Source organism: Chenopodium album, chromosome 22, assembly GCF_948465745.1.
Source record: "Chenopodium album chromosome 22, dcCheAlbu1.1, whole genome shotgun sequence".
In the NCBI taxonomy this organism is placed as follows: Eukaryota; Viridiplantae; Streptophyta; class Magnoliopsida; order Caryophyllales; family Amaranthaceae; genus Chenopodium; species Chenopodium album.
Window position 1 is genome coordinate 6,819,754 of NC_137855.1, and position 15,911 is coordinate 6,835,664.

At 34.3% G+C, this 15,911-nt stretch overlaps 2 protein-coding genes across 2 annotated transcripts; one reads left to right on the forward strand and one right to left on the reverse strand.

The window, feature by feature from the left end:
- Positions 1–6,849: 6,849 nt before the first annotated feature.
- LOC145603828 (agamous-like MADS-box protein AGL80) lies at positions 6,850–7,281 on the reverse strand. Its single transcript, XM_081659813.1, has one exon. The coding sequence runs from the start codon at positions 7,279–7,281 to the stop codon at positions 6,850–6,852; it is 432 nt and encodes a 143-aa protein (XP_081515939.1).
- A 5,873-nt stretch (positions 7,282–13,154) lies between these two features.
- LOC145605506 (uncharacterized) lies at positions 13,155–15,701 on the forward strand. The gene has a single exon (XM_081661571.1). It carries the CDS (start codon positions 13,357–13,359, stop codon positions 15,199–15,201), a length of 1,845 nt encoding a protein of 614 aa, XP_081517697.1. The 5' UTR covers positions 13,155–13,356; the 3' UTR covers positions 15,202–15,701.
- Positions 15,702–15,911: the final 210 nt, after the last annotated feature.

Below are 15,911 nucleotides of genomic sequence, written 5' to 3' on the forward strand. Positions count from 1 at the left end.
AGGAGCAAGGTGGATGCGATCCATGATGATTCAAGTGGGAGCATTTACTTTATTAGTTTTCTTAGGATTAGGGGCCATGCTATGTCTTATTTATGCATTCAGTATTTTATGCATGTTAGATGTTATTGATGTTTTGTGATGATGCGCTAGAGTTCACTATTTAGTCACAACATAATAAATCTAGATCCCAGTAATATTGATGCAGCTTTTCCAATTAAAAACCCGACGAAAACCTTGATCGTTTGTGATGGGTCAGCCCTCAGCAGAGCATCATAATATATCTTGGGGAAGTGGGGGTAGGACCGCATATCTACACTTTTAATTGGTTATATTCAACAAGGTTACCTAAAGCGTTTAGAACCTTGAAGCTAAGAGTAATAATTAAACATGCGATGGTTAATTATTCAACCAAGAATTACAAGAGTTGTAATCAGTAAAGAGTTTACTCACCTTGAAAATGTAATGGTTGATTGCAGAGCCTCACTCTGGTTAATTATTGCACGAATAAAGGATCTTGGAATCACTTAATTCAAGTTGGGATCACTTAAATTGAATAGAGTGTTTTAAAGTTACCAATTTAATTCGCTTATGGTACTTTAAATTTTAATAAACATAATTGAATTTTGCGTTTACTTGTAAGTAACATGTCGTTCTAATTTTATTATTATATATAATCTCCTCGATTGAAAATAAAGTTGAGAAACGTTCTCAAAAAGGTTTAAAAGATAATCCACAAACCTATATTCCAATTTTGCTAAGATTGTTCTAAAAGGCAAGTTTTAGAAATTCATGTCACATGTCTAAGGTTGGTTTTATTCAAAATGTTTGAGTAAAATACCAACACATCTTCATTTTGAAAAATGTTTCAAGGGATATAGTGAGATGAGAGGTACAATCCCTCAAAAGACAAGTGTACAAGTCCAATAAAATCTCTTATCTTCAATATGATTGAATATAAGAAAATGATTGGAAATCTCTATGATCAAAAGTTGATCAAATAACAATATTCTTCATCTACTTTATATAGAGTTTAATACTTGATTAAACTCAAATATAAATAATGATAGAATAGACTTAGCAAAATCATGAAAAGTGCTTAAAGTAGTTGAGCAAGGTATCAATTTGAACCTAAGAGAAATGTTCTAGGTGGCTCAAACGGGAAAGGTTTAGGAATATATGAGGATTGCAATAAGAAGTTATAGGCCAAGAAATGCAAACAAGTTGCTACTTCTCAAACCTAGAACTACTTACATGCTAAAAGTTGTTATGAACAACAAATGTTTCAAATTAAATGGATGAATTCCAATTGATTAGAAACTACCTCATATAGTTGGAAGATAAAAGAATGGAAATGTTCCAATTTAAGAATTATATTATAGAAATTGATTTAGCATATTGCTACTTCTTGGACATATGATGTCTTGTTTAGATCACTCATTGCACAATTTGGTCGAACTAAAGGAAGAAATTAGCTAAAGGAGGAATAAATCTACAAGTTTAGAAGCAAATGTTGCTACTTCACAAGTAGAATCTACAAGTTTGGAAGCAAAAATTGCAACTTTACAAGTAGAACTAGTATTTCACCACTAATAATTGGCTAGAATTAAATAAATGTTATTCATTCTTGCCATTATCAAAACACCATTCAATGTTAGTAATGACTAAGCATCGAAGATTCAAAAACGTGGAATAAATGTTATTCTATGCTTCTTTGAGTCATAATGTGTTTTGAATTGCTAAATAGGTTTAAAGTTCTATATGATAGAAATAGTTAAACCATTTCTATATATATAAGTTGTCTCTAATATGTCAATTAATTCGAATGAAAATGAAAGTTGCATGCGGAAGATCCAAAGGGATGGACTTTCAATATCATTGGATTATGAATCCATTGATATATGTAATTATCATTCTAATTTGAAATTATGACTAAGTCACCATTTAGAGAAATGATGATGCGAACTCGAGGTCGAATACATATCGATGTAAGAAAACCGAAGGTTCAAAGACTAGAAATGGACAAAGAAACTTCATTTGTGATACGATCACTACTTGTGCTTGGTTGAAGCATAAGAGTGAAAATTTTGAAAAGTTCAAAATGTTCAATATGAAATTCAGTATCAACTTGACAAGAAAATGATTACATTACAATATGATTGTAATTGTGAAAATTTAAGTCAAGACATGTACTTGGCAACACATTCGAAATATTGCGATATGATCGTAATAATGAGAATTTAAGCCAAGACATTGATAAACATCCAAGAGTTGTGAAAACGTTTTACAACAAATTCCAAAAGCAAACCTTGTGAAGTGTTTATGGAGGAAGCTATCAATCTATATGAGATATATTTTGATAATGGATGTAAATTACCTATCTTCCAACCATTGTTCAAGGGATATACTTTTAAGAAAAGCTACAAAACTAAACAAACTACATACGTCAAATCAAATGTAGCAAAGGCTTCATATATGATATGGATAAGAAAAGTTCTTATTAAGTCTTTCTACAAAGCAAGGAATAAAACATGTATTAAACCGTTTGATGCACGTTCGATTCCTACATAGAGCACGGGGTACTACTATACAACCATACTTAGCACAAAATGTTTGTTGCTCAAGTAGGTGCCCTTATGGAAATTGTTCCAAAAGGTCAAGTGGGAGTAGTGTAAATCTCAAAAGAGTTCGAGAAAAGCAACAAACAAACATGGTTCAAAACCTTGGTTGGTTCACCCTATGCTAAATATGCCTCCTCAAAAGGCAAGTGGGAGTATAAGAATTTCGAAAGGTTCGAGAGCCTTGAAAGAGTTCAAGAAAAGTGATTTCGAAAATCTCGAAGAAATTTGAGAAGTTATCGAATAAAAGCAACAATATGAGCATGATTCACCTCATGTTACAAATGACAACGCGTGGTCTCATTATGTGTAATGGGATTAATAACCATGTGTCGAAGGTAGTACATTCCAAGTGCACATCCTCTATTGTCGTTTCTCATTGAAAACTAAACAAAGTTGTTGTATGAGTTTCAATTGTTGCATAAAAACCCACAATGATGACTAGCATATGTAAAACTTAGCCAAAGAAATATGATTTCATATTGACTAAGAGTTCTAAAATATTTATTTTGGAACATGATGATTATGCAAGTAATAAAGATGATTTGACAACTTATGACTCCAAGTGGTTTAAAACCAGAAAATCTGAAATAGATTCAAAGTCTGTAAGCAAGTGTATGACACTTGAATAATTTGCCTAAATTGGGTGAAACCCGTTGTAAGCAAAGCAGACAAGAAAGAAAAATGTTTTCTAACTAAAGCAAAGACTTGTTAAAGGATTCAACTAATTCATAGTATGACTATGATTACGATGAAACCTTTACATGTTGCAAAGATCTATTAAAGATATTTAGTGATTTCTACCTTATAAGATTTGGTAGATGGATTTCAAAACACTTTCATAAGATTTGTATATGATACAATCAAAAGTTTGGAGATCCAATAATCCTAGGGATGCATAGAAGATCCATAATGGATTATAGTTAGCATCAGGGAGTTAATATTCTTAATTTTGTGAGTTAATCAAATCGTTTGATGTTCTCGTTAAATGAAGAAAAGGTCTTGTATGTACAAGATGTTTAGTGGGAGCTATAAAATCTTCTTGGTCTAGTATAAAGAGAAATTATTCATTGCTTGAAGAGTCAAGTGGTGGGTAATGCATTTTGTATGAAAAAACCTTGAAGATGATGATGAGTAAATTTGGGTTTCAAGATCTATATAGATAGGTTTCGAAGGATGTTTGAGTTTTGGTTAAGAAACTTATATTGATAAGATTCTTATAAGGCCCAACATTATATTGAAAGAGTTTCAATCTCATGTGACATGGCACGTTGCTTAATGATTCAATACCTTGAGAGAAGTTTGATGAAATTAAGATTTTGAGTGATGATCCTTATGCAATTTGCAAAGGATGCATCATGCATGTCATGGACTATACTCGTCTATTTGATTCACGTGTTTTAAAGAACAAGTGATGATAGATTTCAATCGAAATCCAATGTAACGTTGGAGTACAAATTAGAAATTCCAAAGTTCCTTGCGAAAGGGCGAAGGAAAATTCTTAGTGTATGGAGATGAAAATGATTATAAAATTTAGAAATTGCAAAATTCATGTTTATGAGAATGTCTCATGAACTCTACTTACTAAACCCCTTCCATAACCAAGGTATGAGAGTCATACTAAGGTTTTTGGATTGAAGCAAGTTATGTAATTCTAGTTGTGTATGTTTTGAGAAAGCATATTACAAAAGTAAATACATTAGCTTGCAGAATTATGTTTATCAATTGAAACAAAGTTTCAATCTTATTTAATCGTGGTTTCAAGATTAAATAAAATGTCCAAAATAATTATGAATTGATGGGCTCACTAGGTTGATGACCTTTTGAATGAAACCCCACAGGTGAACTAAATTCATATATTATTTAAGTTCCTAGTTCGGAATCATTAAAGTGGACATAAATGATTTCCAATAATGGACTAGCATGTTAAGATTGATTGGATAGCGCAGTTTCATGGGCTATAGGAGCGTAGTGATGCTCGGTCAATCACATGGATATGCATGAATGATGCATGATCGAACTATAGACCTACTTTGAAGTTCAAGTATAGAACTTCCGGATATATTAGTGGATTCCTTTGACATGAGTGGAACACTGATTCTATTCAATGATTGTTTTGACTGTGGTACATTCAAACGTCTTGCCGTAAATGGGGATTATAAAGGATGTTTCCCGGTCACTTCATGAATTGAGTGGGAGCTTTGGTTGCCATAAGATTGGATTGAGTCTACCTATTTAAATAGGAATGTGTCTTGGCCCCTTGAAGAGGGAGAATTCAGAAAATGCATGGCCGTGCTCAAATGGATTACATTGTAACCATTTGTTTTGTAATTCTAACTCAGATTTCAAGAAAGATTTGTAGATTAATATGATCACGACATAAGATGCAATCATATTATCAAATCGACACACATTGACTTAAGGAATTTGAATATTGCGCACTTGTCTCAGACAAGTGGGAGATTGAAGGAATTATGTCCTCGATAAGTGCAATTACTAGATATATCAAGGATCACTATTATGGAGATAATAAGTTCATTCTATTGGGGCGTCATCCTTTGTTGCTAGACTATGAGAGATGATCTTTGGGCTAGTCAAATGGTCCAAAGCCCTTTAGAATGGATCCTATATTGGTCACACACAAGGGTATTGGGTTAAGCAAGTAAGAGGCCCATTAATGGGCCTCATGAGCAATTAACTAATCATGAATTGGATTGGGCTAGCATAGTTAGATTGGAATTAGGTTTTGGGCTTTTGACATGGGCTCTTATTTAGAGATGAGATCTATAAATAAGAACCATGCCTAGGGTTTGTAAGAAGTAGTCATAATTCACACACTGTGAATTTTGACATCAATGCAACCAATCCCAAAACCCTAATCCTCTCTCCAACTCACGGCCCTCATCCTCCCCTCACGTCCGTACGGCCGGCCACCCCTTGGTGGCGCGTGTGGTGGTTATCGTGGTGGTTCTTGGTTAGTATGTCTCTCCTCTCCGTTGAAGGTTGATTGAAGCGTTCAGTCACGACTAACTAGCATTAGTGGAGGTCTTAATCTGTGCCTGTGGACCAAGTAGAGGAATCACGCTTGGGGTTCTTTATCTCCTTTTGTTCTTGCTCGATCGCACGTGGAATCACGCTTCAAAGGTACAATTATTTGTGCTTTATGTGTTATGCATTAGATCCTTGGATTAGGTACTGTATGAATATGATTCATGTTATTTCCGCTGCGTAGTACCTATAAACCCCTACAAATAGACATTCACGTGCACCACATGCTGGGTAAGAGAAATTACACCATTGGTGTAATTTCTCTTACCCAGCATGTGATTGAGTTGGTCAATAATTACGATTACTTAGTTAATGTTTGAGTGTATATAGTTCTTATTTGTATGTATGCTTTATTTCTTGATTGATATTACAATATCTTTTTATGTTGATGATTTTTGTCTATATTTGTTATTTCTTGTGACATAATTCGAGGGTATTGCTCCCTCCGTGCCTAATTGTTTAATTCATGTAAGTATTAATTAATAACTTTAATTATATATTCGTTAATCTATACAAGATAATATGGTCATGTGTTACATTGTTTGATTCGTCTTATTGTATATTGAATTAATATTTCATTTGTTTTTTTAGCTGACACTTTTCGTTTTTCACGTTTGCTAACGCGCTATTTCAATGATTACATCTCTAATTACTGAATAAGTTAAAATTAAAATATACTTTGAGATGGTTCCTACAAGACTCTACAATAATACTATATTTATCATAACTATAAATCACAAAGATAGTCAAAATAGGATTTGTGAATAGTGTCAAAGTCAAAACGTATCAACTAAAAAAAAAAAAAAAAAAAAAAAACGTAAGAAGTATCAAGTTTCATAAAGTAATTTCTTCGCTTATAAAAATAGAGATAGGTGTGTTTTTATAGTTGTCTCCAAAACCGTAAAAAGTCAAGTGAAACATACAAATCACCAAATAAATCAATCAACTGAAATTCATCATAGTTTGTGGTTGAATAGATGCTTAATGTGAACAACTTAATAGAAATCACATCACAACAAGTTGTGACTGATTGATTAATGTAATTAATTATTAGAAGCAACAATAATAATAGGAGCATATTTAATTTATTCATAGAAGTGATTAATATGATAAGCAAGCATACAAATCATATATTCCTGCATTCTTCTCAAGGCTAGCAATCCTCTCATTTATCTCCTTTAAAGTCTTACGAGCCAGCATAAAGATCCATGGTATCCTCCAAATCCAGCCCTTCAAGGGTCCTTGTCCCATTTAGACACTCATGCATGATGTTGGTAATCTCCTTCTCCTTGTTAACTTTCTTCAGCTTCTGCAACAGTTGTTTTGCTTTCGCGATCCTTTGCTTCAGGTATTTCTCCTGATCAAGCATCTTCTTCCCTTGATCGTCCTGAGAAAGATTCTTGAATCTCTTGAGCACACTACGTGCTTCATCTTGGCTTGGCCAGACCTCAACACGCGGATTATATGGACTATAAATGATGGCACAAGCATCCACCCCACATAAGGTGGTTAACTTGGCTACCTTCTTGAACAACCCCTTCTTCCTCTTATTAAAGGTTGCCTTCCTCCTTGCCGAGTCATTGGTAATGAATGCAAGCTTCACCTTGTTCCTAGCCATTTTGTTTTCGGTTTTGACCCTACAACTCTAGGGAGGTTTTGGGTGTTAACCAAAGCAAGAGGAGTATTTGTGAGTGTGTTGCTCTAAGACTTAGAGGTATATATAGAAGTTTGGAGGGATTAGGGTTATATTCATTGGCCAACTTTTATTATCTAATTAAGTAATATAAATAATAAGGATAAAAATTTAAAAGTAGTACTAACAATAATGGTAATATCAATAATTGAGAGATTAATTATTTTTTATACCGTTTGAGTGATATTTGGTAATCTCTTATATAAGGGAAATGATTGAAGCTTTAAATGGCTTTTATTGGAATTTTTAATATATCAAATAATTTAAACTCTCGTTTCATCAATAGGTTTTATCTCTAATTAGAAGTCTCGTATCACCTGTATTAATTTATTTATTCACTTAAAATCAAACTCCACAATTTTTCTTTTAAATTCACTTTTAATCAATTTATTCATCTTTAATCAACCAAATCGCAATGTCTTATTATTTACGGAGTATAATTTACTATCCTAAAAACTTGGGCAAAAGGTAAATGAGACTTTTGTTTAAGGATAAAGGTAGACCGAAGGAGATTGAAATTTTGAAAGTATTAATTAAGTGTAGCTACATATGTTCTCTACATTAGATAATACTTATTGAAAGTAATTGCTGGCCTTTAGCTAGCTAGGTTTCCTAATCTTGATTTTCCTAAATTACGAGATTTTATTACTCAATAATTAGGTTTGATAGTAACCATCCAATATGCTCTTAAACGGTCATTTTATCCGTTCACAAATTACACCGATTTTGTAAATTCAAACCTACCACGGAAGTTTATGAAAACATATAATGATCATATATAGTTTCAAACGGTATTATATGACCCTGAGATGTATCCCTTAGGGTCTCAAGGCTTTTCGCCACATGCCTTTAAACCTCAAAATTTCCTTTAAAAGGGTGGATTACAGCCTTTGATTTTGTAATTTTTTTACCTTTTTTCGCCCAATATTAAAATTACCAAGATGCTTACCATGGTCCCTAATAGCCTCCGGGAGTCAAATTGGGTCAGTGTAACCATCCAATATGCCCTTAAACGGTCATTTTACCCGTTTACAACTTACAGAGATTTCGTAAACTCCAGCCTACCACGGATGTTTATGACAACATATAATGATCATATGTGGTTTCAAACGACATTATATGACCCCGAGATGTATCCCTTAGGGTCTCAAGGTTGTTCGCTACCAAGCCTCGAAACCTCAAAATTTCCTAAAAAAGCATGGATTATAGCCTTCTATTTTATAATTTTTATACCTTTTTTTGCCAAGTAATAAAAATTGTTGAGATGTTTACCATGATCTCTAATATCCTCCGGGAGTCAAATTGGGTCGGCGGAACCATCTTATATGCACTTAAACGGTCATTGACCCGTCAACAAATTGTAGTGATTTCGTAAACTCAGACCTACCACGGACGTTTATGACAACATGTAATGATCTATTATGGTTCAAATGACATTCTAAGACCCCGAGATGTATCCCTTAGGGTTTAAAGACTTCGCCACCAGGCCTTGAAACCTTAAATTTTCCTCAAAAAGCGTGGATTATAGTCTTCAATTTTGTAATTTTTTTAATCTTTTTTAACCCGGAAATAAAATTTGCCGAGAGGTTTATCATGGCGCCTTATATCTTCCGGGAGTCCAATTGGGTCGGTGGAACCGTCCAATATGCCCTTAAACGGTCATTTTACCCGTTCACAACTTGTAGTGATTTCGTAAACTCAAACCTATCATGAACGTTTATGACAACATATAATGATTATATATGGTTTCAAACGAAAATACATGACACCGAGATATATTCCCAAGGGTCTCATCATTTTTTCGCCAGGCCACCGGACCTCAAAACCTTAAAATTTCCTAAAAAAAACGTGGATTACAGCCTTCAATATTGTAATTTTTTGACCTTTTTTCGCCCGGACATTAAAATTGTTGAGAAGCTTACCATGGTCCCTAATACCCTCCAAGAGTCCAATTAGGTCGGCAGAACCATTCAATATGCTCTTAAACGGTCATTTTACCCGTTCACAACTTGCAGTGATTTCGTAAACTCAAGCCTACCACGGACGTTTATGACAACATACAATGATCATATGTGGTTTCAAACGACATTATATGACCCTGAGATGTATCCCTTAAGGTCTCAAGGCTGTTCGCCACTGGGCCCCGAAACCTCAAAATTTCCTAAAAAAGCGTGGATTATAGCCTTCTATATTGTAATTTTTTTTGACCTTTTTTAGCCTGAAAATAAAAATTGTGAGATGTTTATCATGGTCCCTTATATCATCCGGGAGTCAAATTGGGTCGTTAGAACCATCTAATATGCCCTTAAATAGTAATCTTACCTGTTCACAATTTGAAGTGATTACGTAAATTCAAGCCTACCACGGGCGTTTATGACAACATACAAGGATCATATAAGTTTTCAACTACATTATATGACCCCGACATGTATCCCTTAGTGTTTCAAGGGTTTTCGCCACCGTGCCCCAAAACCTCAAAATTTCCTCAAATTAAAAAGCGTGGATTGTAGCCTTTAATTTTGTAATTTTTTACCATTTTTTGTCCGAAAATTAACATTTCTGAGATGTTTATTATGGTCTCTAATACGTACCCTCCAGGAGTCCAATTGGATTGGTGGAACCGTCCAATATGCCCTTAAACGGTCATCCTACCCGTTCACAACTTGTTGTGATTTCGTAAACTTAAGCCTACTACGGACGTTTATGACAACATATGATGTTCATATATGGTTTCAAACGACATTATGTGACCTCGTGATGTACCCCTAGGGTCTCAAGGCTTTTTGTACCTGGGCCTTAAAACCTTAAAATTTCATCAAAAAGCGTGGATTATAGCCTTCAATTTTGTAATTTTTTTGACCTTTTTTCGTCCGAAAATAAAAATTGCTGAGATGTTTACCATGGTCCATAATATCCTTTGGGAGTCCAATTGGGTCGGTGGAACCATCCAATATGCCCTTAAACGGTCATTTTACCCGTTCACAAATTGCAGTGATTTCGTAAACTCAAGCCTACCACGGACGTTTATGACAACATATAATGATCATATATGGTTTCAAACGGCATTATATACCATGAGATGCATCCCTTAGGGTTTCTAGGCTTTTCGCCACCGAGCCCCGAAACTTCAAATTTTCCTAAAAAGCGGTGATTAGCCTTCAATTTTGTAATTTTTTGAACTTTTTTCACTCGGAAATAAAAATTGCCGAGATTTTTACCATGGTCTCTAATATCTTTCGGGAGTCAAATTGGGTCGGTGGAACCGTCCAATATGCCCTAAAACAGTCATTTTACCCGTTCACAACTTGAAGTGATTTCGTAAACTTAAGCGTATCACGTACGTTTATGACAACACATAATGATAATATATGCTTTCAAACGACATTATATGACACCGAGATATATTCCTTAGGGTCTCAACACTTTTCGCCACTGGACCCCAAAAACCTCAAAATTTCCTAAAATAACGTGGATTCTTCAATATTTTAATTTTTTGACCTTTTTTCGCCCGGAAATTAAGATTGCTGAGATGTTTACCATGGTATCTAATACCCTCCAAGAGTCCAATTGGATCGGTGGAACCAACCAATATGCCCTTAAACGGTCATTTTACGTGTTCGCAACTTGCACTGATTTTGTAAACTCAAGCCTGCCACGGACGTTTATGACAACATATAGTGATAATATATGGTCTCCAACGGCATTATATGACCCTGAGATATATCCCTTAGGTGTAACACCCTAGAAATTCCTTTCTTTCAAAATACATGTTTTATTCTTTTTAAAACACGAGATAGGAATTCTAAGGCATTACCGCCAACATTTGGGTGGGGACCATGAGAGGAGAGAGATATAATATTTAAAGGTAGTTTTTTGTCAAAAAAGGAAGTGTAACACTTATTAAAATACGGCCGGATTTGGTAAGTATAACACTTATTAAAACACGTAGGGAGTAAAAAATTGTTAAAAGTCTCCAAAAAAGAAAATTAAGCAACTGATAAAATACGACCACGAAAAGGAAAGTGAAGTAAGTAATAAAATACAACCACGAAAAGGGAAGTGAAGTAAGTATTAAAATACGAAGGAAGCATCATTCTAAAAACTTATCATTTTCATTTCATGATAATTGACAATTAATTATTTGAAATTAGATTAATTATAAAAAGAAAGTTGAATATTTTGAAGGGAAGTTTATATTAGTCCCTCTGTCTCAAAATATCTGACACAGTCAACAACTCAACATTGCTCTCATATCAATGCACTAGTTTGACTTTTAAAAAATTATGGTGTATATTTTTAATGAGGAAATTAGGGATGCCCTATTATCAAACTAATTTACAAAATTAAAAAATGAAACTCTAGCCTAGAAGAGCTAACCGGGTTGAGCAACTCACGAGCGACTCGAACTCAACTCGATCTGAGTTGGCTAGACTCAAAATTGTCTGATCGACTTAAGATGTTAACGAGCACAAGTTGAGCAAGCTCTGACTCGTCTCGATATGCTTGTGAACAACTTTGTAATATATTTTATCAATATATAGTTTATATAAAATTACCATGTTTCAAAAAAAATGACACTTAATAAGAGTTAATTTATATTATAAAAGAGTGTAAATTTCTAAAAATAAATAAATAAAAAATAAAATTATATAAATTGAGCATAATAAATGAATAAAGGCCTATTATTTTAGAAGGACTTAACATTTAACGAGGAGTTCATGAGCAACTTGGCTTGACTCGAAACGCTAAGGAGCACGAGTCGAGCAAGATCTTATTAAGCTTAGTGAGCAGCGAGCACGAGTTGAGCACATGTAAAAAGTTTTCGAGTTGAGTCGAGCAACCTCATCTTTGCGATCGACTCGCTCGATTAGCACCCCTATCATAGTCTCTCTCCTCTCTCTAAAATAACCCTAGCTTCCATTGTTGAATTTTGGAAGGGCTTTCATCGATTTTTATGATGGAAAAAGCCTCAATCGTTGTTTACGTGTGCTTTTCTCTTCTTTTAGGTTTATATTAACTCTTTCTCTTTTGAGAGGAACATTTCTCCCTCGAATGTCAGGGTTTATTCTCTTCTATAGCAGGATTTTACTTCTTCAAAATACTGGATTTTTTCTTCTCGGTCTCTAAGGGGGAATTTGCTCTTTTATTTCATGGATTGATATAGAGTTGTTTCATGCGTAAAAATTTGTACTTGATCGAAAAGAGGATACTCCCTCCGTCCCTAAATTATATTCCTCCTTTCTATTTTTGGTATTCCAAAATTACATTCCTCCTTTCTATTTTTGGTAAAAAAATTTTAGTAAATCAACTCTCTCACTCATCCTTTCCTAATCTCACTCATAATCCTTGTGCCAAATTACTATCTCACTCATAATCCTTGTGTCAAATTACAATGAATATGATTGGTTAAAAATTTTCAAGTAGGAGCATGTGATTGGTCCTTTTTTTTTTTTGCAAAGGATTGATGACATGTCATGAGTAATAACTAATCAATCTTTGTTTTACTCAAAAACATTATTTAATGTTTTGTACATCTCATTGCATTATCTAATTATTGTTATTTGTCTTATTCTTTCCTCCTTAATTCCCGTGTAAATTTCCGAAGAGGAATGTAATTTAAAGATGGATGGAGTACAAGAATAAATAAAATGGGATTAAAAGTAGATGAAATGAAGTTTTAAAAAAAATGACAAAACTACCCCAATTTAATAAATCAAATTACTACTCGTATCAATTTAAACTTGAATTTTCTCAAGTTAAACAACATAGAACATGAAAGTTAACATACTGAACCACTCACAAGAACGAAAACCCAAAAAACCGAATCTGTTGATAATCTTTGATTTGCATTTTCCTTCTAATCTTTGAAAACCCAAAAATTGGGGATTGTTTCACTTCGTAATTACAAACCACCAGAAATGATGGGGAAATGCAAAGTAGAGAGATCTCATTAAGCTCCATAATTCTATAAGAACAGAGAAAATTTTGGCTGAGAAAAAGATGAAATTTGCTGTTTTTGGTAATCTTCTTTACCTTTCTTCTCCTTTTCATTCATCTTTCTTGTTTTCTCGTTTTCGATTTCTCCACTTTTTCTCAAATTATGCAACTTCTTCCTGTCAGTTTCATTCTGTTGATGTTGATTTTGATGACCCCAAATTGTTTCTTAAATTTGTAAGACAACAATCCAAATTAGGGTTTACTAATGTTGAATTTCCCCTTTCTCTTTTTGATCATATGAAATTGATGCGCCCTCTTCCTTCTATTATTGATTTCTCTATTTTATTTAGTGCTATGTGTAAGATTAAACCCCACCCCCCTTTCTCCACTGTCATTTCTCTTTATAGGCACCTCCATTTCCTAGGTGTTCGTCCAGATGGTTATTCCCTTAACATTCTCGCTAATTGTTACTGTCGCTTAGGCTTTGTTCATTTTGGGTTGTCCCTTGTTTCTTATACCATTAAGCTTGGTTATCACCCTGATATTGTCACCTTTACTACTCTCATCAATGGTTTCAAATTGTCAATTCATTCTAATCAATTCAACAAAGCCATTCATTTGTTGGATCAAATTGTCAAGCTTGGCCTCCAACCCACATTAGTCACCTATGGTACTATGTTCAAAGGTCTGTGTAGGTCCGGTGATAATGCCGGTGCTCTCAAACTCCTCAGAAATATGGAGTCTTATGGCCATATTATGCCTGGTGTTGTCATTTATAACACCATCATTGATAGTCTCTGTAAAGACCAGTTATTACCTCAGGCTCTCCGCCTTTTCAAGGAGATGAAAGTCAAGGGAATTTCCCCTAATGTTGTCACCTATACTACCTTAATTCGAGGTATGTGCACTTTGGGGCAACAGAAAGAGGCTCAACAAATGCTGACTGAGATGTTGAGGAATAACATAACTCCTGATGTTGACACCTACAACATGTTGATTGACATGTATTGTAAAGATGGCAAGGTTGGTGAAGCACGGGAGATTTTTGAATACATGACTCAGATAGGTTTGGTTCCTGATATCATCACTTACAATGCTCTGTTAGATGGATGTTGTTTACGTGGTGAGATGGATGAAGCAGAAAAGCTTATGGATTTGATGGTTGAAAATGGTTGCAAACCTGATGTAGTTACTTACAACAGCTTAATCAATGGCTATTGCAAGTCTAAAAAGATAGACAAAGCTCTTGGTCTGCTCCAAGAGATGCATTGTAACGGATTATCCCCTAATGTTATCACATACAACACTCTTATAGATGCCTTGTGCAAAGACAATCAGCTCAAGCTTGCACACCAGATATTCAAGGAAATGGAAGCTCATGGATTAAAGCCCAATGTAATAACTTGGAACTCATTGCTTGACGGCATGTGTAAGAATGGACAAATAGATGAGGCAATTGCAACAATGAATAAAATGGAGAATACGGTAATGGTCCCTGATATTTGTACTTACAGTATCCTAATGGATGGTTTGTGTGAAGCTAAGCACCTTAGAGAAGCGGTGGATATTTTCACTTCTCTGCGAACAAAGTGCTTACATCCCGATGTGTTCAGTTACAATATAATTATAAAAGGATATTGCAAAGAGGGTTTGCTGGATAGAGCTACTAAACTTGTAGAGGAAATGGAGGACAATGGATGCTCACCTGATGAGTGTACCTACAACACAATTATTAAAGGATCTATCTATGGCAAGAATATAAGCAAGGCTTTGGAACTAGTCTCCACCATGAGAAGCAAGAACTTTGCAGCCGATGCTCATACTTCTTCTTTATTTGTCAACTTACTCTCAAATCATGCTCTCTGTGATTCTGACAAGGCTTTACTTCGAAATTTTTTTAAGACATGAGAACTGTATGTATGGTTAGGGTCTGATTTACTGGTTACAGAATTTATGATACTCTTTGTGCTTAGATAGGTTCGAAGGTGAAAGCTTTGCAGATCCCATTAGATATAATTAATGTTTATTTCTTGCACTCTGTCTTTATTAAGTAAAGAGTATTGCAGTTGGAGGCTTAGTAAATTTCATGCATCAGAATTTTTGAAAGATGCACTGATCTTTTGGAAATAAAGCTTGTAACCTCCTAAGGCTTGGCGCTTCTAATATGCGGCTTTACCAGTCCAGTACTTATTGAGGTTTGAGTAATATTTTTCTCTGTCGCACTCTGTTTCTTATTGAGATTTTCACTGACTGTGAGCTTTTGAGCCTACATATGCGTTCATTGCTCAATGCTCATCATAGTATTGTTATCCCTCTTGCTGTTTTAACAACCTGTTAATCCTGTTATCAGTCTGATAAACTTGTGATCCTTTCTTTAACTATATAGAAGTGAGATTTGATTGATTAAAGGTTATTTCTTATTTGTTGGTGTAATTTCTCTTACCCAGCATGTGATTGAGTTGGTCAATAATTACGATTATTTAGTTAATGTTTAAGTGTATTTAGTTGTTATTTGTAATTGTATGCTTTATTTCTCGATTGATATTACAATATCTTTTTATGTTGGTGATTTTTGTCTATATTTGTTATTTCTTGTGACATAATACGAGGGTATTGCT